Source organism: Lepisosteus oculatus, chromosome 4, assembly GCF_040954835.1.
Source record: "Lepisosteus oculatus isolate fLepOcu1 chromosome 4, fLepOcu1.hap2, whole genome shotgun sequence".
Classification (NCBI taxonomy): domain Eukaryota; kingdom Metazoa; phylum Chordata; class Actinopteri; order Semionotiformes; family Lepisosteidae; genus Lepisosteus; species Lepisosteus oculatus.
The window spans coordinates 64,082,245-64,106,392 of record NC_090699.1 but is presented as its reverse complement, the minus strand read 5'-3'; the positions used below and the strand labels follow the sequence as shown (position 1 = coordinate 64,106,392).

Here is a 24,148-nt window from a genome sequence, read left to right as displayed (position 1 = left end):
TATCTTTATATAAATTATTGCTGTGTTAGTCGCCCTTTTGCTTTGAAAAATACACATTGTGCTTCATGAAGAATACATGTGCACATTGTATGTGACTGAATAGCCTAGCTACTCAGTGTAAAAGGGATGAAGGGATGTATTTTAAAAGGATGCGCCCCTCTGAAACAATTCATCTTTGTCATTCCCCTGTGTGGAGGCAAAGAGGGATGAATGTTTTGTTGCTACTACAGCTGTCTTCTGTATAAAACACTAATGTAACAGAAGGCAAAATCCACCTGAAAGAGACTCTTTCCAAAAACTCTTTCCATTTTGTGGTTACCAATAAAAAAGATTCAGTTTTCTTTCCAAAAAGGCACATCTAAAACGCTGTTTGTGTGCACAGTAAAATAAAAACGAGATGTACCTGTATTATGGAAACTGCTTGTTTCTGCGTTACTAATCGTTTTTTAAAATAAAAATGTAGCTTCTGATCTCCAAGCAGACTACATAATCGACTGGTCTGGCAGAGAGTGTTAGCAGTTTTATTGTGGTGGCTAATTAATGTGAGAGGTGCTGTTTGCCTGTAGCCCTTATGACAAACTCTTACTCAGATCTTATTAAAACATTCTTAACAATGCTTTGCATCTTTTATGAGTGTTGTTTGTACAAGTCATTGCCAGGCTTTCAGGGCACTGCTGCTGTTAGCCAATATTTTTTTCTTGAATTCGAAATCATTTCTCAACGTTGTGTTTTTTTTAAACAAAATTTGATTTGTAAGCAAAAACTGACAGTTTTCCAAGAAAATGCTACAGGGCAACATGTGTTTTGCAATGCTTTGATGGGAGTGCTTTATAATATCTAGTTTATTTTTTCTAGACATTTTTATTTCTTTGAAGGTAAATTATGGCTCAGAAGTATCCTGTTGCACACCTTAGCTTTAGCTAGATTCTGCTTCGTCTGGTCCTGTGCTGTATAACTAGCTTGGCTTTCAGAAAGGCATGCTTTGTACAGTGAGCCATGTAAACAATAAAAACTAGTATAGCAATTCCTAATCAGATTTAACTTATTTGAATATTATTATGTTTTAACAATTTAATGCAAAAGTCATATGAACAAAAATGACCTGTGCATTTGCAAACAGTTTTAATTAAATGTATAGTTAAAAACAAAAAAAAACATTAAGAAGAAGTTAAGGGTTGATCTTTTCTAAAATTCTCTGATATTTAAATTAAAATAAAAAACATTAAAATGCGGTGTCAGCATATTCAGAAAAATCAATAGTTAGCTTTCCTTTTTCTACTTTCCAAATTATGCTTGAGGTTTATTCAGAAAAATAATATTAATTTTCCTTTATGCTTCTTACTATCAAATAATAAGTCATTTGCAGGTGGTCCAAATGCCTGTTAAGGGGTGTCTGTGCTCCGTATAAGCCCTCTTTCATGCATGTGAAAAGGAATGTGGTATTTACAGCATTACATTTACTACTGCATTTCTGTTCAAGTATAGAATTTTCTAGATTGCAATCCAAAAGGCATAAAATCACTTTTACTATATGTAACTATCTTCATAGTAAAATAATTCTCTCTATAGCAGCTTTCACCAAATAAAGTTTCAAGAATTCTCAGGAAAAAAAAACTTCCTCTTATTGTGCATGACACGTTGCCTTTATTTTCTTTATTAAGCAGCTTAGGAGGAGTTAAGGAGTGGACATCATGTGATGCTTTCTGCGTACCATTTTGCTGTCGCTTGTATTAACCCGTTCTTACAGGGCCTGTGTTCGCTAACTAATTATTTTTTCGTTCACTCCCCTCCCCTCCTGCTTTCTCTTTACCAATTATTCCTTTCTTCTTCCTGCTGCTTTGTCATCCTGTCTGCTGCTCTCTTCTCCTGCAACCAGCCTGGCCTCCAGGTTAGTAGTACACAGTGCCATGCAAGCACCGATCTCCAACTTTACACACATTTGTTCAGAAAGGTTCTACCACTCTCGGCAGCTATTGAACACACAATTGAGTTCTTGTACAGTACAGTATGTACTGTAGTAACATGTCGTGCTTTTTTGTTGTTCATGGAAATAGGAAGAATCCATCTGAACTCAGAACACACAATGTTCTGAATGTTGTGTAAGTTGAGCCCCCAGTCAGATTAGACATCCCGCCTCTAATTAAAAAAATATCTGTCTGCAGAAGATCAGTGGCAAAGTGTTTGATAACAGGCTCGACTTGTTCAGTCTTGGTCAGCCCCACAGTTCACCCTCTGAGGATTAACTAAATCGGTGAAGTTCAACGTATCGGGTCTTACTAGCTGGGCTGCCCGAATTACAATTGCAGAACGCTTTTTTTTTGTGGCTTAGTATGTGAGGGGAAATTTAGGGGGGATACTAACATTGACAATATGTGTGGAGTTTGTCAATATTGCAGTGTGGAACAATGAATAGGGTTCTGGCCCTATGACTAGAAGGTTGTGGGCTCAGATTCTAGGTGATTGTGGTTGTACCTGTGAGTGAAGTACAGTATTTCCCTTGGGTTAAGTAAAATTCCCAGCTGTATAAAAGGGTACAAATGCAAGTTACTCAGCGTAAAGGTGTCACCCAAATAAAATTAGTAATTATTTTGGGGAGTAAACAGTGTTTTCAAGAAACATGTCTGCTAATGTGGTGTTGTGGTTTTGGACTTAAAGAAGAAACTTAAAAAAAAGGCCCGTGCACTGAAACCATATATTTAAACAGAAATCTATTGTAACGACAAGTATGAAATAGTCTAGTAACTATTTTTTTTAAATGCTATTTCCCTCGTCAGCACACTCACGGGTCAAGTTCCCCTGTCAGTCCGTGGGAGTGCTCAGACAGATCTGGGCCTATCAGTGGGACTTCAGTCTAGACTGGTAGCTAAACATGCCCGATTTCAAATCTGTGAACCGGTCAAATACTTAACATTAGAGGCTGTGCAGTGCGTTGTTTTTGCAAGGTGTGTAGGAGCAGCCCCCTCCTTTGTTAAAATACCATTCCTGCTGATATACAGTAGAGCTGTGGTATAATCGTGCATAGGACATACTACTAATATGGCTCTCTGAAGATACAGTAGCTCGTACAAAGTCGGTTTAGCTTGACTTGGTGCTTCCCTGTTATCTTTGGCTGTCAGACAAAAGGATTCTCGCCAGCACGGTCTCTGTCACTAATAATCCCCATCCAAAAATGGAATCCGTAGATTTATAACAGGGATAATTCCTACTGAAATGTACTGTACCATTGCTTTCCATAGAGTTTTATATTGTGATGTTTTAGCTTAATGTGTTTGACGTTGAGTGCCCTTAAAAATATAAGGTGTGTCTAAAAATATAAGCGCATAACGTCTTTTGATGAGTTAGGGGATAGCGCTGATAAATGATGGCGTTGGGCAGACTTTGGTTTCAAATTAAACAAAGTAAAATAAGAATAGAGTAGGCGCAACATTTCAAGTTTTTGTCAGTTGTTTGCAAACTCCTCACTGGTCTCCATTGACATGAAAACCTTGGTAAGATTAGGAGTAGGGATTCTTTGGAAATAAAGCTAAAATGTGATTTTTAACAGATGTGACCATATACCGTAGGCTCTTTGCAGTCCAAGTTTATTGGATAACTCTGTAGTTTATATTGTTATATTTCCAGATTTTTTGTTTTTTGATTTGATTAAATCCCATGTACATATTTCAGACTTCTTTGTGTTCGTGTGTGGGTCTATACGAAGATAGACGGGTGGAGAGTAGATTTCAGATTTAGTTAGCAGGGCACGTACAAATATTTCTTTTAAGGGTAGCTTGCAGAGATGTTTTTCCGAAAGCAGGGGTTAAAGGGAGAGATGCAGCAACAGCTGGTAAGATAGCTGAGAAGGTTTCTTTCTGTCATTTCTGAAGGATCATTATATGCTTAGTGAAACACCATCTGAATTGCATTATAGTAGTAAAAATAAAATGGTTTCTGTGAGAAGTGTAATTTCAGACTATCAATTAAAAAATAATAAATCTTTTTAACATTCTTTTTAGAAATGCTCCATAAAGTAACAAAAATGTTACCAATGTAAACTGCAGTAATTAAGTCCACCTTCAGTAACACAAACCACCTGACTGTATAATATAAACATTTTACTATCATTTTTTTGTGGTCTCGGTAATATAATCAGTTGAATGAAGACAATTCTGATTAGCGACACCCAGGCTCCAGAAATCTATGAAGCTTCCAATAACAGTAATGTGTTTACAAGTGTGACTGTACATTTTCCTTGAAGACATTCGGGCTCAAAACTGGACTGATTAATCAAAGATTCACATCGCGCAATGTCATGTACTGTACATCACGCAATCACTGCAAAACATTAAAGCTGACTTTACACCCCTGACGTTCTTTAATAATAACTTCAGTTTATTATTAGATTGGAGTCATAATGAATGAAATTTTTATATAAAATATAATTATTTCAATATTTGTTTCCGGAAAAATTATTCTGTAGAATCCCCTCTAAACCGCCTTCTTGCTTTGTACATTAAGATTTCAGAAACAGACACTTTTCTCCTATTAACTTGGTCACCTATTGATGCTCAAACCTTCTAGGGACTTTTTTTAAAGCAGAAATGGACCCGTACGCCAGGTCAGAGGATCCCAGTGTGACAAGCGCAGGGAAAGCTCTGCAGATGGTGTGTGTAATCAGAAGGACACTTCCCATTTTCCTTGGCTTTCTCATAAAAAGGCATTTATTATGGCAGTTGATTATCTTTTTCTGTCTTTCTGTACTTCAATCTGAGGGGGAAAAAAAAACATCTTGGAACTTTCACAGCCAAAAATAAACCCAAGCTGCTTGCTTTGGAGACGTGCATAAAGATCATTCCGCTTGGAAGATGTTTTGAGGAAATCTGAAAAAAAAAAGACTTTTATTACAGATGATGGAAGGACTGAATGTTTCCATATTGTGGTAATATCTTTTAAATGTTTTATAGTTTAACGTTTGTTGCATTATGCATACTTCCTACTTTATAGTTTAGGGATATCCCTTCCCAGTCTCTGTTCTTTTCCAAAAGCCTCATTATCTTTCTGGTCCTTGCACATCTTTTATTTCTCTTTACCCCACATCTCTGAGGTATTGGTGAGGGTAAAAGGACATTTAAGAAAGTTTCCTATTGCTCCAGCTTGCTGTGAGAGTGAGGGGTGATGTTTTTTTGGAAACTTTCAAATTGGTACTGCATAAGGGCACACACAAAAAAAGAAAATCTGGAAAAAAAACTTACGTCGGATGTTCCTTTGTGCAACTCGTTTTTAAATAGATTTAGTGGATACGTACAGTAAGAAGGATAACAAAATGAAACAAGTATGAAGGTCTGGCCCTGCGTTTTTTTTTTAATTCTGGACTATTCTTTAGCAGGAAGAATAAAGAAATTTCTCAAAACTTTTTTTGTGTACCTGCTGAGGAGATAAAATGAGAGACTGAAATGTGACATTTACTTTCAACCATTGTACACAAAACTGGTACTAAAACACTGTTATATATTTGTGCTGAGGCCCTGCCCCCCTTTTAAAAAAATATATGCTAGCTCTATATAAATATTATGCTATTCCTGTGTGTATGACTATTTATAGTATATTTATGTATTATCTATATTCTCCAACAGCTTTTATAGTTAGTTTGCAAACTGACAGCTGTAGCAGGCTCTATCTAAAGAAATCGTGTGAGGTCTACGTTGGCTTCCAAGTGAAACCAATAGCCTCTTGTTGACTGTACACGCGTCAGTTTGACATTTTCAAGGGCAGCTTATGGGTGTAGCTTTAAGATAATTTCCTTGGAGAAATGCGGTTACAGTTACCCTCTTGACCTTAAATTGAAAAGGAGCTCTTTAATGAGCACTGAGAGAATCTTGGAGATATTTGAGCTGGGAGAGAGGGAGGGAGTGTGAGTCAGTGTCACTGTAGGGTTAAATATATGCGTTGGTTTCACTAACGAGATATCGAACCGGTGTTTCTTTTCATTGGAGTTGCTGTTGTGTGAGAATCATGTAAAGATCCCAAGTTCTGAAAGCTGTCATTACTGCTGGGCCCTTACTTTATCTTTTCTTCATGGTAAAAAAAAACAAAAAACATTGAGAAACTTAGTCATGGGATTTTTCTATCTTTTAGTGTCTGAAGAAATTAGATTTTGTGTGCAAAATAACAATGTAGCACAAGTCATGCTGCAAGAATATCACCTTTTCTAGATATTTCCTAATAAAAAAGATACTTTCCCCGGAAGAGCACACTAGTTTTCATTTTGCATTTAGTAGAAATAAGAGAAATCTCACTGATGGATAATAAATTGGGGTATAACAGGATTGAACCTAGGACTCTTCAAAGCGCTGTCCTAAACACACTGCTCCTGATTTTGCTGTTATTATATGAAAATATTGAAAACGCAAAGGCCTTTCTAGGCCATAATTTTTTTACTATCTGATCTAAAAGAGCCTACATCAGTTTTAGGGCTAAACCAATTTTTCAGACTCACTGTACGTGTGATTGTTTTTAAATTTATAAAGACATATTAAACTCGTGAAGATACTGTACATGTACTTTATATAGAGAGAGAATTCCAATGACAAAACAATAAGGGATTGGATATTCTGAGAAATTGTCGAGTTTCAATAACTCCTAAATAGAGTAGAAGCACGCATAATAGTTTTATTGAGAAATGGGAGAACATTCCAAATCACTGAATTTGCTCCCTGCTCTTTGCTGCAAGTTTAAGAGCAGAAGAACATTTACAAAATCAGCGGAGACCATTCAGCCAGTTGAGCCCATTTCGTAGGTAGTAGCTGATCCTAGGATCTCAACAACACGGCTGGGCAGCTTGTTCCATGCTCCCACAACCCTCTGGGTAAAGAAGCGTCTCCTTTTAAGTGCGTTTCCGCACTTGTTTACTCTGAAGATGCCCACTGGGTTTAATTTGTTTGATTTCACCACTGGAGTGTGCGTGTGGAAAAGTGTACTGTGCTGGAGATCACAGTTTTTGAGTTGAATGGCTGCTGCTGGAAAATGTAACCTGTCTCATTGTGACAAAATAAGATTGAAGGGACGTATTTTGTTTTTGTCCGAAATTCCTGGATGGCAAAGAAGTGAGTTAACAAGAATGAGAGAATGCTCTTCCCAGTGTCTGCGCGTGGGAGTATGTCTATTAGAATGAAATTAACGAAGAGGTTTTAGCGCTGTGCTTTCGGCTGCAAGGGTCCCCATGAGAGACCTGTAGTTTCGTGTTTCTTTCAGGTTCAGGCTTGGCAACAGAAGCTGGATTTCTGTCACTACAGCTTAGTCATGGCTTCCCTTGAGCTGAAGGCTGGAAACCCCTTCTTCAGTGAATTTACATACTTGAATAGGAGACAAGAGTATAATTTCTCAAATAAACCAAATATTGATGAGCGTGCTAATCATAGCTCTCCTGTTTTTAATCACTTTTTGTTTTACATGCTGAATATAATATTCGAACTTCTTTTGCACTGCAGTACGCTGATTTTCACCTTCTGGGTTTCAGTTTTAAAACATATGCCTCAAAGAGCGTTTGGAGATGAACGTTTGATTCATGGTCTGGATAACAGAGTATAGAAAAAGCGTAAATGTTTTAGTATACGAGGTGAAGTGTTTATTAAAAGAAAGAGATCCTTATTTCTTTAAGAGGACTGTTTGTAACTAGTGTAAGAGCAACGGGGGAGTTCAGATAAGCCCCTGCTATTTCTCTCAGAGGAATGTAGATGTCCTTGAAGTGTATCCAGGCAGTAAGAGAAACAGGTTAGTGTATATCTCATTAAAATCATCCTCACTCTGCCTTACCAAATCCAACCACAACTTATGTTATTGTGTTTTTAATGTTTAAGAACTGGAATGTTCACATTATTATAACACAATAGGGACCTAATTTGAAGGGAGTAAGGTGGAAGGGGTAGTTATATAAAAATGATTAGTTAAACTTAATTGAAACATTTATTACACAGTTTACCTCGAATGACTTATCCTTTTCTATAACGAAGTCTGGTATCAACCAGTGTTTATTGTGCTAAGACGTTGACTGCGGATTCCTTGAATGTTATCTTTCAATTGTTCTAACAAGCCCGATCAAAGATGGATGTGGGTTCTGTTATCGTTCTCCGATCGTTTATTTTTCTGCCAGCAGCAACGTTTGTGGGAGAGGGAGGAAGCGCCACTGTCTTGAATTTTTGAGCAGGGAATGCGTCTGTCAGTATTGCCATCAACACCTTTAGTGGATGTTTATGATCGCTCTTGGCTTGGTGCCTTCTCTCTCTCTCAGCAAGAAGGGATAAGTACAGTATACACCGTAGGACAGACTTTTAGCATTTCTTCGGCAGTGTTTTACTTGGTATAGCATGTATTGATTATACTTTGTATCGAAGGTTGACGTGCATATTATGGGTAAAGATCAATTGTGCCTTATTAGAGTCAGTTTAACAAATGAGGTTGATATGATGGGTGACACAGTAAACGTGACTGGGGCCCCGGTTTTAATTCCTGACCTGGGGTGCTGCCTGCGTGGAGTTCGTATTTTCTCCCCATGTGCGCGTGGGTTTCCTCTGGCTGCTCCACTTTCCTCCCGCCGGCCAAAGACATACTAGCAGGTCAATTGGCTTCTGGAAAAAGTAGCTCAGGGAATGAGTGTGTGTCTGTCTGTCTGTCTGTCTGTCTGTCTGTCTGTCTGTCTGTCTGTCTGTCTGTCTGTCTGTCTGTCTGTCTGGCTGTGTGTCTGTGTGTGTGTCTGTGTGTGTCTGTCTGTCTGTCTGATTGTGTGTGTGTCGGTGTGTCTGTGTCTGTGTCTGTGTGTGTGTGTGTCGGCTCTGCCTTGAGCCTGTTGCTTGCTGGGATAGGCTCGGCTCCCCCGTTATTATAAGAAAATTACAAACCTTATATACGTAAAGAAATTTCAATGAAATGCAATGAATAATTTCCAACTGTTGCATTTTTAGGGTCATTGAATGAAGTACATTTCCTACACATTTGTGTCAGAGGAAGTGGGTTGTGTAAAGTCTTGGCTCTAAGCTTACTCAATGGAGATATTTCTGGCTGTTTCACAAAATGATGTGCAGTATTTTCAGAAAGGGCTTTATAGTATTAGTAAGCCCCATACATTTGTATTAGTAAGTACTAAGTAATTGTTTAATACTAATACTTATTTTATTAATTCTTATTAGCATTATCCAATTGTGACATTACATAATCTCCCTGTTTAAATTAAAAGCTTGTCTACTTTGTCTAGAAGATGCAAGTGATCTGTGAATTTCAACAATAAAACCTTTCCTTTTTCCAGATGCTGCTCTAATTCTGAGTGTCTCCTCCATAACCTTATGTAACAGAGGTCTTAATTAATTAGTTCTTTTTTGCAACCCTTTTATGGGATTTTTGGCAATGGTCTATAAATTACATTCTTCTTTTTTTTAGTAAAACAAGTACAAAACGTAAAATAATAAACAAGTGTCCCCATGAGACAGGGCAGCACAGCCCGTTCACATCCAGAACTGGATACTCGTTTTGTTGTGCAGTGCCAGTTCTCCTCCTCTCCCATCTGTACCATCTCTCTGGAACCATGCTCATCTGTTAAGGTTATGTATTTCACCCTAGTTCTCTGATAGCCATGCTCCTGTGATTCCAACTATATCACAATCAAATGCTAATGCTTCGACACAATATAATGTAGCTTCAATGTATTGTCTATTCTTCCTAACACTCCTGGCATTTACAGTAGGTGGAAGCATCTACCTATTGGATACACCTAAGATAAATGTGCCTTTTAAGTGTTGTTTTTCCCTTGGTTTCTCTTTTTTCTGTATTCCCTGTACAGTACAGTATATCTCTCTTGCAGCTTTGCTTTAGAATCTCCCCCCTTCCATTAAAGTTTAAAATACTTTACAGAGTTGCTCTTTAAATCATTGAGCCCAAGCTGAGCAGTACAGTACCTTCTCCTTTAGATGAACAACACTACAAAAAAGCATGCTGTAAAACGTCATGATCTTTGAAGGCATTTTAAGGCATGCACCCCAGTTACCTGTTTTTAAACAGTTTCGTATGAAATATTTGCCTAACCATCAGAGAATAACCAGCCTGTGTTAATAACAGAAAGAGAAAATGTTCTACTGTAGTTTGTTTAAGAGTTGTACTGTTTGTGCTCCTGTTTTTTGTGTTAAATAACCATCCCATTAGGTCACATTTGTCAACATCTGTTTGTTCTTCTGCATCTTAACATGTTTTTTTGTGTCAAGTCTGAAACTGGAACTGCTTATTTGAAGACAGTCTTTTGATTCCATACTACTAAGCAGCAACAGCAGAAAGTCATCTCTGAAGAGGCCTTCAGTTTAGCATGAAAGATTAGGTCTCTTTCAAGTTAAGTGGAGTAGTGTGGAAAATTAATGGCTGGCGTGGTTGAAAAGTAGACCTGTAACTTATGGTTAAAGCTAAACATAACAGGAACTTTATTTTTGTTAATTGGAGGATATCAGGGATTTAATATCCATCTATACTGACACTGGTGCTTACAAAACATATAGAAGAGTCTTTAATTTGCTCAGCTTTTCATATATCTATATAAACAGAGTTCACAGAGCTTCTCGCTTCTCTGTTAATTGATTTATGAGCTTCAGAGCAGACTCCTGCTTTTTTAACTCATTAGTTACACTCTGTCTTGCCAAAATAGGGATGTCTCTTTCTAAGACGCGTCAAAAATTGCCATATCTCTTTTTTGAAAGATCCTCTGTGGTGCTTTCAACTGCACAATTTTAATGTAAGGACTGCTTTCTGGAAAATGAACAGAATAGCAATTGGATTGATAACTTGAATTCTGATTTAAACAGACGGGTAGAGATATACTGTAGAAGATGTTTGTGAAAATTTATATGGCGTAATTCTTTGTGCACCTTTCGAGTAACAGCAAGTTTTTCTTAGCCAGTGCTACAGGTTTTGTGATCCTGGACACTGTAACACATCTGCAGCTTGTCATAATACGGTTCATAAGTCAGTGGGCTTGATCCTACACAACACACCAAAGTGTTTGCTTTCAGGTGGTAGTTTTCTACAGATGTTACCATTTCAGGAACATCTGGTGGACTGTCTGGTGGGCAAGTTGTTCCATGTGCCTGTTTGGTCTTTTGCAAGGAAACCCCGAGTTAAGATCCGAAAGTAATGTGATTTTCCACTTCCCCACGGTTTCTTGTGAACAGCCCCAAACAGCTAGTGTAGAGCTCGCACAATCCCCTTAGTTATGTTACAGTTCTGTTCACACAGCTACTGTTTGCAAAGACTTTTCTGTATTGGATCTTTGTACTTACTAAAGAGTTTGAGTTCCCCTTTTCATGTGCAGTTTGTGTAAAACACAATAATCGTATGCGACATGGATTTTAACATACTGTATGTTGAGTGGATGAATTCTGAATTTTTTTAAAACCACCTTGATTCCTACTTTCTAGGATGGAGCAGTTTTAGTAAAGCTTTAGTAATGGTGTAACTGCATCTCGTAAGCTGCATTCAATCCAACAGGTCTGCAATGCTTTAAAGGTCTATATGAAGTCTTTGCAACATCTCCTTTCCCCTTCTTTTTTCTCTGGATTTTACATGTATTTGTCAGTTTAGCTTTGAATTCGAAATCCTCCAAGGTACTGACAAAGTCAACCCACTGACCGTCCTCAGAATCAACAGTGAAACCCAAACCAGAGCATGCAGGTAGAAATTGCACGGAAAATGCATGTAAACTTGAGAACAGGTAGCACTTCTTTAAGGGTGGCGGGAGTGTGGAACAGGCTAACCAGCCATGTTTTTGAAGCAGATCACCCTGGTTTCTTTCAAGAAACAGCTCCTTGGATCAATAAGCTCTCCTCTTGTTTGGATCCTTTCTTATGTTCAATGTCCTGGAGTAGCAACTAAACTAGAGAAAGAGGGAAAAAATAGTGACTAGAAAACAAATGTGACTATTTCCCAACAAGGCAGCATTCTAATGTGGTATTAAAGGAGGCTTTTTATATTGGCTTCAGATGCCTTTAGCCCCTCATGTGGAATGCATTCTTACTGAAGCTCTCTGCTATGGGACCTGCAGACAAGGAAACAACAACATGACTGCTGTCTGTGTTGTTTTACCCGGTCAATTACAGATTTTAGACAAGGCGAACAAGAAAGTCTCAGACGCTTTGAAAACAGATAAAGACTGCAAAAGAGAAAAAGAGTTCAGAACCCCGCCCCAAAAAAAGCTTTCCGATTGTCTTCCACTTTTTATTTGTTGGCGGAACTTAATCCGGAGGTTGTTGGCTTTAATCTTTGCTTTTAACATCATGGCTTAGCGAAGCCCCTGTTTTTCCGGGACAGATTTCTCTGTTTGGGGTTCTAGATCTGCTCTGGCGTTCTGCGGAAGCAACAGTTAAATATCAGGTTGTTCTGTCTCCAGACCCTGGGTCCTTCTGAAGCCTTGCAGCAGTTTAATCTTCTGCTGTTGGCCACTTTCAAAACTGTTATGCTCCAGGGTGAAAGGGAAGCCTCTAGATCTTTTTACATACCCTGGCAGTGAGGGCAGCAGTCAGACGCGTGAGGGGAGTTAGGGACGGAGGAATGGAGTGGACAGGGTTGTGGGGGCAAGAATCAAGAACATCTAAGTTTTCCAACTGGAATTTCATCTGGCGCTAGAGCCCTACGTGCAGGAAATGCTTTACGGCCGAGCTATGCTCGCTGAAAACAGGACTTTTTTCTACAGGTCACCCGAAAAGTGATGAAAAGATAATGGAACTGCGATAACACAAACAGGCTTTTTTTGTGTGTGTGTGTGTGCTGGTGGGGCAGGCGGCACTGACCCCCAATGGGGAATATATTTTCTGTTCTCGTCTCGATGGTATCATGGGTACAACCTTTGAGTTTCAAAAAGAAACTTATCTTTTAAAAAACAAAATTGCATCCCATATGTCTAGCCCTTAGGCTCATGATAGTGTCGTCAATGGAATGTTTAAAGCTTATTTAACCCAGACTTAAAAAGCGGAGTTTAATTGTTTTCACCGAGTGCATTTTTATTGTAAATATATATAGTTTTAGACTATCAGCTGGTTATTTCAAAGATCCTTGTAAATGTCACTATAGAACTTTGCGTTACGGAACTCTAGACACTGGTGTGGAGTTGGTGTTAAGTTGCTGGATTTGTAACAGGGAGGTTGTGGGTTAAAACTCTGGGTAGGATTCACCTTTTTATAAATGGGTACAACCTATAAGTTCCCTTTGGACACATGTGATCACCAAATAAGAGTAGTGTAACTGCAGTCCCATTCAGATACAGATTTAATATTTCGACATCAAGAATTGAGTTCATTTTTTCCACTTGCAGTCAAATATGGTAAAAAAATATTCACTTTGACTGCATAGTTGAAGAAGTAAAGGTTTTTAACTTACCTGCTCTGTTTATTAGTCATTACGCTAAGCGGAAAGAGTGTCTTTTTCGGTACAGTTGTACTTCAGAATGTCTTTACTGAATACCGCAGTCATGTAAACCCCCTCGGTCTGTTAGATGATCCTGCGTGTTCTGTGCAATGTCCTGGGAAGGACGGGACTCAGTGAACTCTCCCCTGTGTGCAGACAAGTGAAGGATCAGAACAAGAAAGTGGCCAACCTGAAGCACAACCAGCAGGTGGAGAAGAAGAAGAATGCCCAGCTCCTGGAGGAGGGCCGGAAACGAGAGGACAACCGGACTGACAACTCCCAGCACCTCCAGGTGGGTCCCTCCGTCCCTGTAGAGGCAGCAGAAGCCTCCAACAAAACCGTTACTTTTCATACTGTACTGCACTGTACGGTATGGGTTCGGAAGAGAACCCAGAGCTACTGGAATGTGGATCCCAAATCTTCCAGGTTCTGTTTGTGATTCCCTCCTCCCGCCAAAATAGAGAGAGTGGCTTTAAATTTACAGTTGACCAAATCTATAGTGGAACCAGACCGTATAATACAGAAATCGAAGTTTAACTTGCATACTTTTGTGCTTTCACCTTGGACTTTCACCTTCTCAGATGAGCAGTTGCTGAGGAAAATGTGATTTCTTGTTCAGTGCACCTGAAGAGTAACTATGCTAATTTTTCCTCAGGTTTGGATCAAGTGTGTTATTGTCTACCGCTTACTGTATAACAGGCAGGTTTGTGGAGCATTTATACCATAGCCTTTGCAACATTAAATGTCTGTAATACTTGAAAGGGTGAATTATAAAAGATGCGTAGCATTTAGATACATGCAATTATTAAAGAAAAAGAAAAAAAAACCCTACATGAATGAAATGTAGAAAAGAAACCTGTCTGGTTCCTACTGTAAATAACTTTTTTTTTGCCTAGTGCCTGATGCACTTCCATTTAATGTATCTTGACCAGCCCCAGAATTGGGTTTAGTATGTTGTTCATTACGTTTTGTAGTAAATAATGCTCTGTAGGATTGCATTTTTTTTCCTTCTCTATTTGCACCCACTGATCTGTGCAGGAGAACCAGCTGTAGTTTTTTTATATGAGTGCTGCAATTTCCACGTGAGGTGAAGACTAAAAGGAGCACATATCCCCCTTTGTTGCTGACCTGTTGCTCTCGCCCTCTGAATGATAAGCGAAGATCCTCGGAATTCCTTCTGCGGGTGTATAATTGCATTATTCAACACCTCTTCATCCCAGGAAAGCAGATCAGATTAAGCTTTTTTGTTTCAAAGGCTTTTCATGTCCTGGCCCAGGAAGGCAGCTTGTTGCAGGAATGTGAGGTTTGTGGAAAAGATGCTCTGTCTTGTACTGATAAACGCATGTAATAATGCATTTTTACACTGTCATTCTGCAAGCAGAGTTAATGTCAGTCATCCTACACTACTGCAGGAAACATTTGTGTGTGTGCGTATGTGCTCTTTGTGACTGATTGTGGACAAGGTCGGACCATAGTATGACTATTTTTTTTATGGTTGTGGTCTAGTGACCATTCATATTACACTTATTTCTCATCAGTTTTGGACTGTTCTAGGACATGGCAGAGATTTTTTTGGCTTGTTTTTTTTTTTAAGAATCTTGCTACAGTATGTTGTAGGATGTAAATATTCATTTATGATTTATATATAGAATTATATAGAATAGAATATATATATATACAGTAGCTCAATTACAAAGGCTTAAGTATTCAAAACTGCTTCCGCCTGTGTGAAAATTATGTTTGAAAGCAGATCTCACTGCCCTTGTTTTAGAATTTCTCTTCATAACCTTTTTTGTGCTTTTTTTTCCCCCCTAAGACTGCCTAGCCGATTTCTTTACAGCCCCAATAACTTCCATTTCGAAATGTTCTGCTGAATCTGTAACTGAAAAAGACAGCACGTTTTTTAACAAAATGAACACCATACGTGGCAGATGAACAGAAAGGATAATGGCTCCTTTGGGAATAGAAGAAAGTAATTTTCTCCAAAAGCAAGGGCCTATAACTCACAGAGGGGAACATCTCCACGATTCCTTAGATATCTTAGCCTTTTATCACTCTGCTGTGATTGAAAAAGAACTATTTTTTTGTGTTTTGTGTTTCTTTAACCGTTAAACCATCGCCTGGTGTCATTGTCTCTTCATTGGTATGCGTTGCTTCATGCTGTTGTTTTTATTGTATTCATACTGTTTCATACTGTATTTATCAGTTAGTGTTTTTGGTGAATGTTTAAGCGTTACGTGGGTAACTTCTGTTCGCTTGTTAAAAGGAGTGCTCTTATACCTGGAAGACGGGATAAAAGTCTCGGAGTGTTCTTTTTCGCACTTCTTCATTTTCAAAGTCATGGACCACACTGAGAGTGGTTTCAGCGCTGGCACCTTTCCTGAATTTCACACTTAATTTTCATTGCCTGAATCAGCCAAAGCTTCCAGGTCTCCACAAATGCTTTTTGGGAAGGCAGGCAATCTAAATAGACATTTTTCTGTAGCTCTTGGCTTCTTTTTCCCATATGAAGTCTGTTAAGTTAACAAACTAACATAAAAAGAAATTGTAAAGCCAGCATTTTATGCCAGCTTTCTGTTATGCGACCACAAAATCGTCTTCAGTTTACAGTCTGCATGAGGGAAGCATGTTCTTTTACGCTTCTCTTTCAGAGTTATAGTGTCCTGTGGGATTTGCCAAGGTCTCTGCCTAGTTCTGAACCTTGAAGCCACACTCAAGAAAGACAGTTACACTAAAATCCAATCAAACCAAGGTTGAAAATGCAAATAGATTGCGAGTTGTGTTTGGGCATCTTGATACACGTAACGTCTGGAAACTTCATATGAAAATGTACTATTGATGACCTTGGCACCACTTGTAAGAAAAAATGAAAAAAACAGTTTGCATATGAAAATATTCTGACTTGGTCAGTATGAACTTGCCATAGGGATCTGAGTACTACCAGACCCAAAATGCAGATTGGACCAAGATTTTAAAAATAGTTAACAGATACACTGTCAGGGTTAACAGGCATAGTTAGGGCATGTACCGAAACAGGGGGTTCTGCACTGACTTTTTATATCTTTCAGTTTGTTCCATGCAAACATTTGTCTGTCATTGTACAGTATGTGTGCCTATCAATGTCTCTCTCTCTCATCAGTCATGAAAAGGGTTTGTTAACGGTAATTCCCAATAAGCTCGTTTTTCACTTCACCCTGCCATCATGCACATCAACAATGGCAATCTAAACCAATTACCCAAAACCAGAGTTTCCAAATGAGAAAAGCAGAAACCCTTTTCACATTGAAATCATCCTTTAGCTTTCATCTGAGTCTGTTAGATAGAATGGTGCTATAGAGGCATAGCCAGATTTGTAGGCATTTTCTTTACTTGGTCAGTGGGGGTTCTATTAAGTTTTGGATAAAATCCATATGTGCTGCTGAAGTACATATTGAACTACAGCCAATGTTTTAAGAGCAGTTTGGGGAGGAGTTTTTTTTTTTTGCAAATAAAGTGCAGCTGAACAGAATATTCTGACATGATCTGAGTGGCATTTTTGTGCAAGTAGTCAAAGCTTTAGAGGTTTTGCTCTTAAACATGAGCCTTTTTTCTCTCCGCTGTATGGTCACGTGATGGGCACTCTATAAACATGTGCGAAGAGCGAAATGAAAATGAAAGCTTTCTAAACATTTTTTTACAGAGTGGAGAAATAGCCCGAAGCAAGAAAATGTATGTTTATATTTTAATGATTTTTAGTGAGATGGTGGTGGGGGGATGTGGTTGGGGCATGATTGAGATTCTGTTACATTTGAAGTAGATAATTTGATTTTTGGCTAAATGGAAGAAAAATCACTGTGGTCTAACAGCATAAAGTGATCGGAAACCAACTTAAGGAATGTGTCCTTTTGGCCAGACTAAAGAGTTTTACAGAGAATCGCCACTTCTAGTCTCCAGCCTCCCCAGTAGAAATGGTTAAAAGTTGTTAACTGGCAGAGAAGCACTATTAAAAATAAGATCTGAGAAAAGGTATGCAATAAATGTTGTCTCTGTGTTCCATCAATGGATGAATACAGTAATTCCCCTGATCTTTTTTTCTCTACAGAAGTGAGCTGCCATGTTTTTTCTCCAAGTCTCAGTTCATTTCTTCTGGTTAACGTCACAATATACAGTACGTGGTCCTGTTTTCCCCTTCATAGACAATGATGGATAATTTCGTTTTTCAGTGGAAGAAATAAGCAGTTAAACCTTTTTAACACACTGCCTAACATCCAAGCACCTACCCCCAGATTCACAGAGTAGACTACAGAGCAGACCTTTTTGTATTTTTCCTTTTTTTTTTTAATTGATAATTTACTAATTGAGTGAGTCAGTATTTTGACCCTCCAGGGCTAATGGAGACATTCATCAGTGATGACCGAGGAATAAGTAAATCAAGAAGAACTCTTTGAATGTACCGATAAGACGTGAAATATCACAGGTGTTAATCCGTTCGTTTTAGGTTTGAGTGACTCAAGAATTGATATAGAGGCATGTTTAAGCATCTGGGCTTGTTTAAATTTAAATTTTCCTGAACTATCTTAATATTTCATCTTATATTAAAGTGCTGATTGTGACAAGACCCAGAGTTCAGAAATATTAATTTCTCCCTGTGCAGTGTATGGCACTGATTTTCACTAGGCAGAAATAACTGCCTAAGCCATTGCCCACGTTGGATCCAGTAAAGTCTCTGAATTACAGAGATACATTAATATGGTGAGACTTCTGGGCATGCCAGGATGTTCCCAATTGCTTGGTAAAAAAAAAAATACAAATAACATCTCAAACCTAAAAGTGTCTGTTCAGCAGAGTAGTGTACAACCAATTCCAATTTTGTGCTTAAGGATTACAAAATTCTGCATCGGAGTTAAAATGAGCTTTTCTTGGAAATAGTATCTCCGTATTTGTTAATAAACTTTAATTATGTTCTCTTGTGCACATTAGGAAAAGGACGGCGAATGTCTTGTCAGGCTTCCAGGCCAGTGCTATTAAATTATGTCTAGAGACCTGAAACTGACTTGAAAGGAAAGGAGAAACGTAAACTCAGTAGCATTTCCAAACAAGAAGAGTGACGATCTTACCCACTATATTCGAGAGTCTGGGCCTGTATAGGAATGTGCACCCTCTGCGTGGCTGTATGCACCAGGGAGCAATCACTTTCTGCCTACATCAATGGTAATCCGATCCAGTTTATCTGAATTTCACGACACAGAAATAATTACGAGTGGTTTACACTTGGCTACAGTTGCTAAAGGTTAGGCAGAAGGGTATCTGCAAATCAAGTCACATGTCAGCTCCACATCAATACCTTCTTTATGGAAAATATGCATTTCATCACAAAGCAGTGCAATATGGCAGCCCATGTGGAATTTCCTTGCCCAGCCATTAACTCTCTGTGGCTTAACAGTAAGATGACTACCTTAACGAGCTCACAATTATTCAAAGCTGGTTTTGTGCACTGCTTGTAAAAGATTATTGGCCATTTCTCGGAAAAGCCACATTTTTGTTTGAGGATATTTGTTTTTGGGACAGGCTGCTATTCCAGCAAAAAAAAATTCAAAAGGTTTCCATAAGTTCTTTCAATGAATACACTTGTTTCACACGGTAAACACTCCACCTGTCTGTATCTTTCTACTTGACAATTATTTTCCTAATACTGTCAGATTCATTTTACTCTGACTTGGCTGTGACCATGGTTGATGAGCATGATTAATCCCAGCTGCCCTGTGTGCATGTTGTCGTCTTGCAGGCAATTTAAAGGACAGCACATCTCATGTAGACGTTTAATGTCCAAACATTAAGGCAAAGGAAAAAAACATATCATAAGACCTGCTGCTTGTTTTACAAATCGGCAGTGAAAGGAAAGTAAAATCGAATTCGGGCACACCTCCTGAAGAAGCTTATTCCTCAATACATGGCTGGAAAAGCCTGTTCTGGTCACCCACAAGTGTGTAAGTACAACAAGAAGCCTATAAAACAAAAAAAATGATCAGATACTTAGACTAGATAGTCAGTGATACCACATCTTTTCTCAGTCATGAAAAAAAAATAGTTATTTATGTTATAATATTTAAAAACTTCTTTACAATTTTTTAGAAATACTGTATCAGCGTAGCTACAATTATAGCTTTTAGTGATTTAAGAACACTTAATATACTATTTACATAGAATGTATTATGCTGTTCATAAATAAAATCTGTACTACACAGTGTGTTTTGGATAGCACACTTTAGCTACATTTACATGTGTATTCAATGCTAGGTCAGTCATGCTAAATATCCTAATATTGCATTAATGTATGTGTTTTCATTATTAAATCATGGAATGCTTGTCTAAATGCATGATTACACATGCCATATAATAAGAATGAAACCTTGTCTTATACATTGGTCATTGTAGTTGACTTTATGTTTAGGGTTATTGAAAATTAAGTCTACATTATATTCATGCTCAATAGATCCTTAGGCACATTCCAACATAACAGAATCCTTAAAAACCTGCAGTTTGCCAAGAAATACTGAAGAAGAAGTAGTTGAATCTTTCTATTAGTATTTTAACAATGTAGTTTTACTTTTACGTGGATCTAAGAGGGTACTCTTCTGTTTCCTAAAGATTTGAACAACCTGGAACAAAAAGCAGTGAAAAAATGTTTTAAGTCTATACAGTAGCTGCCTCCTTCTGAAAGTTAAATACACAGAGTAGCCTATGTGGGCAGAGAGATAACATCAGATGGAGTTCCTTAAGTGTAACTATAATATAATAAGACAATAAATAAGCATAGGAAGTATTTTTTTACACTTACAGATTATCTTATCTCTATTTAAAACAGACCTTTCTTTTCATATTCAACTGTAATAAGGTGAATGATCATTTGCATTTATATAGTATAGTCTGTACTTCATATTTCTAAATCTCGTGTATGACTACATCTCCTTTATTTCTTATATATATCGAAAATCAAAATCCTTCGAGAATCTTTTAAGATAACAATAGATACTGAGCTGAGAACAGGTTTTAATACTTAATGGAATGAAAAATCATTCCACCCACATTGAAAGCTGGAACCGGTTAAAAAAAAACATCATTTCCATGAGTTGGACTGACATTTTCTTGTGGAAATAATACCTGCAGAGTTTGAAATACAGCAGCAGGGGCAAAGCCTGGCTTGTGGACACAGCAGATGCATAGTAGATTATCACGTTTTCAAGAGCAAAAACATTTTATGTACTGTATACTGCTTACAAAATCTGAGTGGCTTCTCTCACATTCTGTAATTCAAACTGAGAATGAGCTATGAATTACCGCATGGAAAACAGATATTTTCCTGAAAGGGATCTCCTTATACTGTATTGTTTCAGAATTAGTGCCTTTTTAAAGAATTTACTCAAGGATAGAATTTCAGGATGTTGGATCAAAAAAGGTCTTTGGATTCCAATTGCACTAACAATTGATTGTCATTCTGAAACCTATGCATTTTTTATGTACAGTAGTAGGTTCTATTCATATAAAGTAAAGATATATACTGTACTGTATATATATGCTAGATATACATGTAATAGCAAGAATCTAACAAATATTATTGCTTTTGTAAATTTCTTTAAAAGAATATGAAAATATTTTTTCTACTTGAATACTGCTGAATATTGAATAATATAATACAACCACAATATCAAAGTGTTATGTTTGATAATACATGTCTCAGCTAGAGATATTTTATGGGTATCACAGAATTGTTTGTATTTATTGAATAAAATTGACTGGCACATGAATACGTAACTTTACACTGCATATACATTTATAAAAATTTTGGTTGCAAGGCAAAATGTTATTTTTTTATCTGTTCTTGCACATTCTCTCTCGAAAAATGCCATTGGAATTTTGGAAATCGTTGGATATTCTTACCGTTCACAGAATGTTTTGAACAATATTTTTGTTTCTAATTTCTCCTTGATTTATTTGAGTGGTTTGATTCCTTTGGAGTGAAAAACAATTAAATAATTATAATATTCAGGAGAGAATGATGAATGTTGCTGAAGCAATTATCTCTCTTTCAATTATGGGTATATAATATTAAGAAAATACTTGCATGGTCAAATTTCACATAAGGGTACAACTTTGCCCTCTCCATGCCCAGACAGTTTGAGGTGTACTGTGTTGATCTTTGAGCATTAAATTACTGGTGTGCTGTCAAATCCAATTATGTTTGCTGGATATGAAGCACACAGCTTCCCTATGTCATTAACCTCCACTAAAACCAGCTTATATATCTGATTTGTTTTTGTTTTCATTGTGCTTTTTTGCGTTGTGAAAGAACCATTCTGAGGAGTTAGAAAACCACAGATTCTTCCAACAGTTCTGCTCTGATTCGTGTTATCCTTGAGTGTACAGTGACCAAATAAAAAACTTAAACTGTTCCATCATGCTCATATGAATTGGCCTTATTGGTGGATTCCAATGACAAGTTTACATTTTACTCCTCTTTCAGGATTTCTGCAGATTCCACTGTAAAAGCAGGAACCTCAAAAGCACTGGGGCAGAAGAATTTGTACAAAATTATGCCAGATTACATTCTAGCACCTGCTTCCAGAGCTCTGCTCGGTGCTGTCAGTTCAATGATAGGCGTGTGTGCCGTACCAAAAACAGAAAACCCGAGCAGTGTTGGCACTGATTGTGCGCTACTGTTCCTGTCAGACGTGCGTGGGACTCATCTGGATAAACACAATGTTCCAAAAACAGATGGTGCTAAGCTAACCCTTAGCTTCTGTTTTAAATCAGATAAAAAAAAGGTTAGGAAGTGTGACATTTTGGTGGAAAAAGGGCACAAATGCATTGCATATTTCCAGTCTAGGAGAGACAAGAACATTTCTGTTTAATTTTAATCCACAGCTTTTTGTGCTTTGCTCTCTTGAAAAGCATTTGTCACTAATTGGGAAAGAGGAAACCACCTACTGTATCTCCCTTTGTTTTTTCCTCATTTTTCCTGTTCCTCCACAACGTTGTATTTTCCTCATATTTTTCCTTTCCCTCCACAGTGTCTCTCTTTCCAGTACTCTTTAACCAGTTTTGATGCCTTTCCCTGCTTTAAGCTTCAGCTTCAATTCAGGTGACATTAAATTTCTGGTAATCTGTCTCTTGGTTCAAATCACTGCAAAGTGAATGCCACACACTCCGCTTTGTTGTCGTTACCATATATTGTCTGTGCAAAAGCCAAAGCTCTCCAGATTGTCTGTTGGGGTTTAACTGAAATCTAATGTCTCTGATTTTAGGTGACTTCTGGTCTGATCATTGATTTTTTTTTTTGTTCTTCTTTAAAAATATAAAAAATAATCAGTTCTTTTTGCCTAATGAGTTTTTTATTGTGGAATTATACAAGCCTTCCTGTGTTGCAACAGGATTTAACGTGTGATGACAGTGGGGTAACCATCAGTAACTGGAATTATGAACTGATGTAGATGATTTAGAGAAACAACACTCACATGGTTCCCCTGGCCTGGTGTGCACACTTCTCCACAAATGTGTGGGTTACCTTGAGACAAACCGGGCTAAGACTGGCAGCTTCTGCAACTGCTTCACAGAGGCCTGTCCTAATATCACAGGTCCACAACGCAAAAGAAGGAGCAGAATTTTGTGCCCGGTGCAGACGGAGGATTCTATGTTCGTGCTTGGTTTGTTTACAGAAACCTGTTGTCTGCAGTGCAGTGCAGTTAATCTTTCTCTCCCTAGGTGTTAACATTGGATCCACCCAGAATGGTCATCCATAAATATTGTGTTTCAGCAGCTGTTTTTAAACTTCACAGTGTTTCAGGCTGGGGAAGACTCTGATTTTACTACTGTAATTACTGTCTGACATTGCTACACCGTTAACTATGCTTTGTCATTTAGGAAAGTCAAAAATGTATTTTAGCATTCCTAAAACCATTAATGGCACGGATATTACAAGGGGTTGCCGTGTTGTTATGTGGAAAACAATGCCTATTCCAGTTTTAAACCTGAAGCGTAACACTCTTTCGCAGGGTCCTTCAAGGATATGATCCAGCCTGTTTTCCTTCACTCATAGAAATGATACAAACAGGTCGTTTGAAAGTGTCCTACATGTCCTAGTTGTCTTGAATGTCCTTCCTCAAAGTAACGCCTCCAAGTTGTGCTGCCTGTCCTTCACCTCCTCGTCCCCTGCCCCTCCCTCTCCCAGGAGTTGGCGTGTGAGCGAGCGGACCGCATCGAGGAGCTGGAGAAGGCTCTGCGCGAGAGCGTGCACATCACTGCCGAGAGGGAGATGGTTTTGGCCAAGGAAGAGGCTGCTCGATCCGCTGCTGAGAAACAGGTCTGCATGAGAGAACTTCACCTTTTGGCTTTTGAGGCCTTTTGGCTCACTGTGACAGACATTCACTGGCCATTTATGATGCAGCTGAAACCCCTCACCCCTCACTTTTCCACACATAGTCCCCCCACCCTAATCTGCATCCTGCCCTTTATACAGTATCTGAGATTCTGGGTTGTGGGCCTCGTTAGTAACCATTTACGGTATATTGCCCTATTTAGCTGTGTTTTGAGCAAACAGATTGAACACAAGAACATAAGATTCTTGTGTTCTTCTATTCACACAGACTGGTATTCAGTAATTCCTGAAGAAGCTGCCAATTTAAGTTGGTAAGCACCTCCGTGCACATTTGCAAATACATCTCAATGGTTAGGTTTGGCTTACAAAGTGCCTTTGATTTTCCGACAG

General features: G+C 38.2%; 1 protein-coding gene across 13 annotated transcripts in view; it reads left to right on the top strand.

Annotated features, from left to right (window-relative positions):
• LOC102695071 (ERC protein 2) overlaps nucleotides 1-24,148 on the top strand; it is a 314,021-nt gene that overhangs the window by 149,928 nt on the left and 139,945 nt on the right. For 12 of the 13 annotated variants that reach the window (XM_069189511.1, XM_069189507.1, XM_069189509.1 and 9 more), the window contains 2 exons: nucleotides 13,564-13,699; nucleotides 23,612-23,743. In XM_069189511.1, the coding sequence (XP_069045612.1) occupies nucleotides 13,564-13,699; nucleotides 23,612-23,743 (268 nt within the window). The remainder of the gene's footprint in view (nucleotides 1-13,563; nucleotides 13,700-23,611; nucleotides 23,744-24,148) is intronic. The other variant, XM_069189513.1, reaches the window with a different exon arrangement.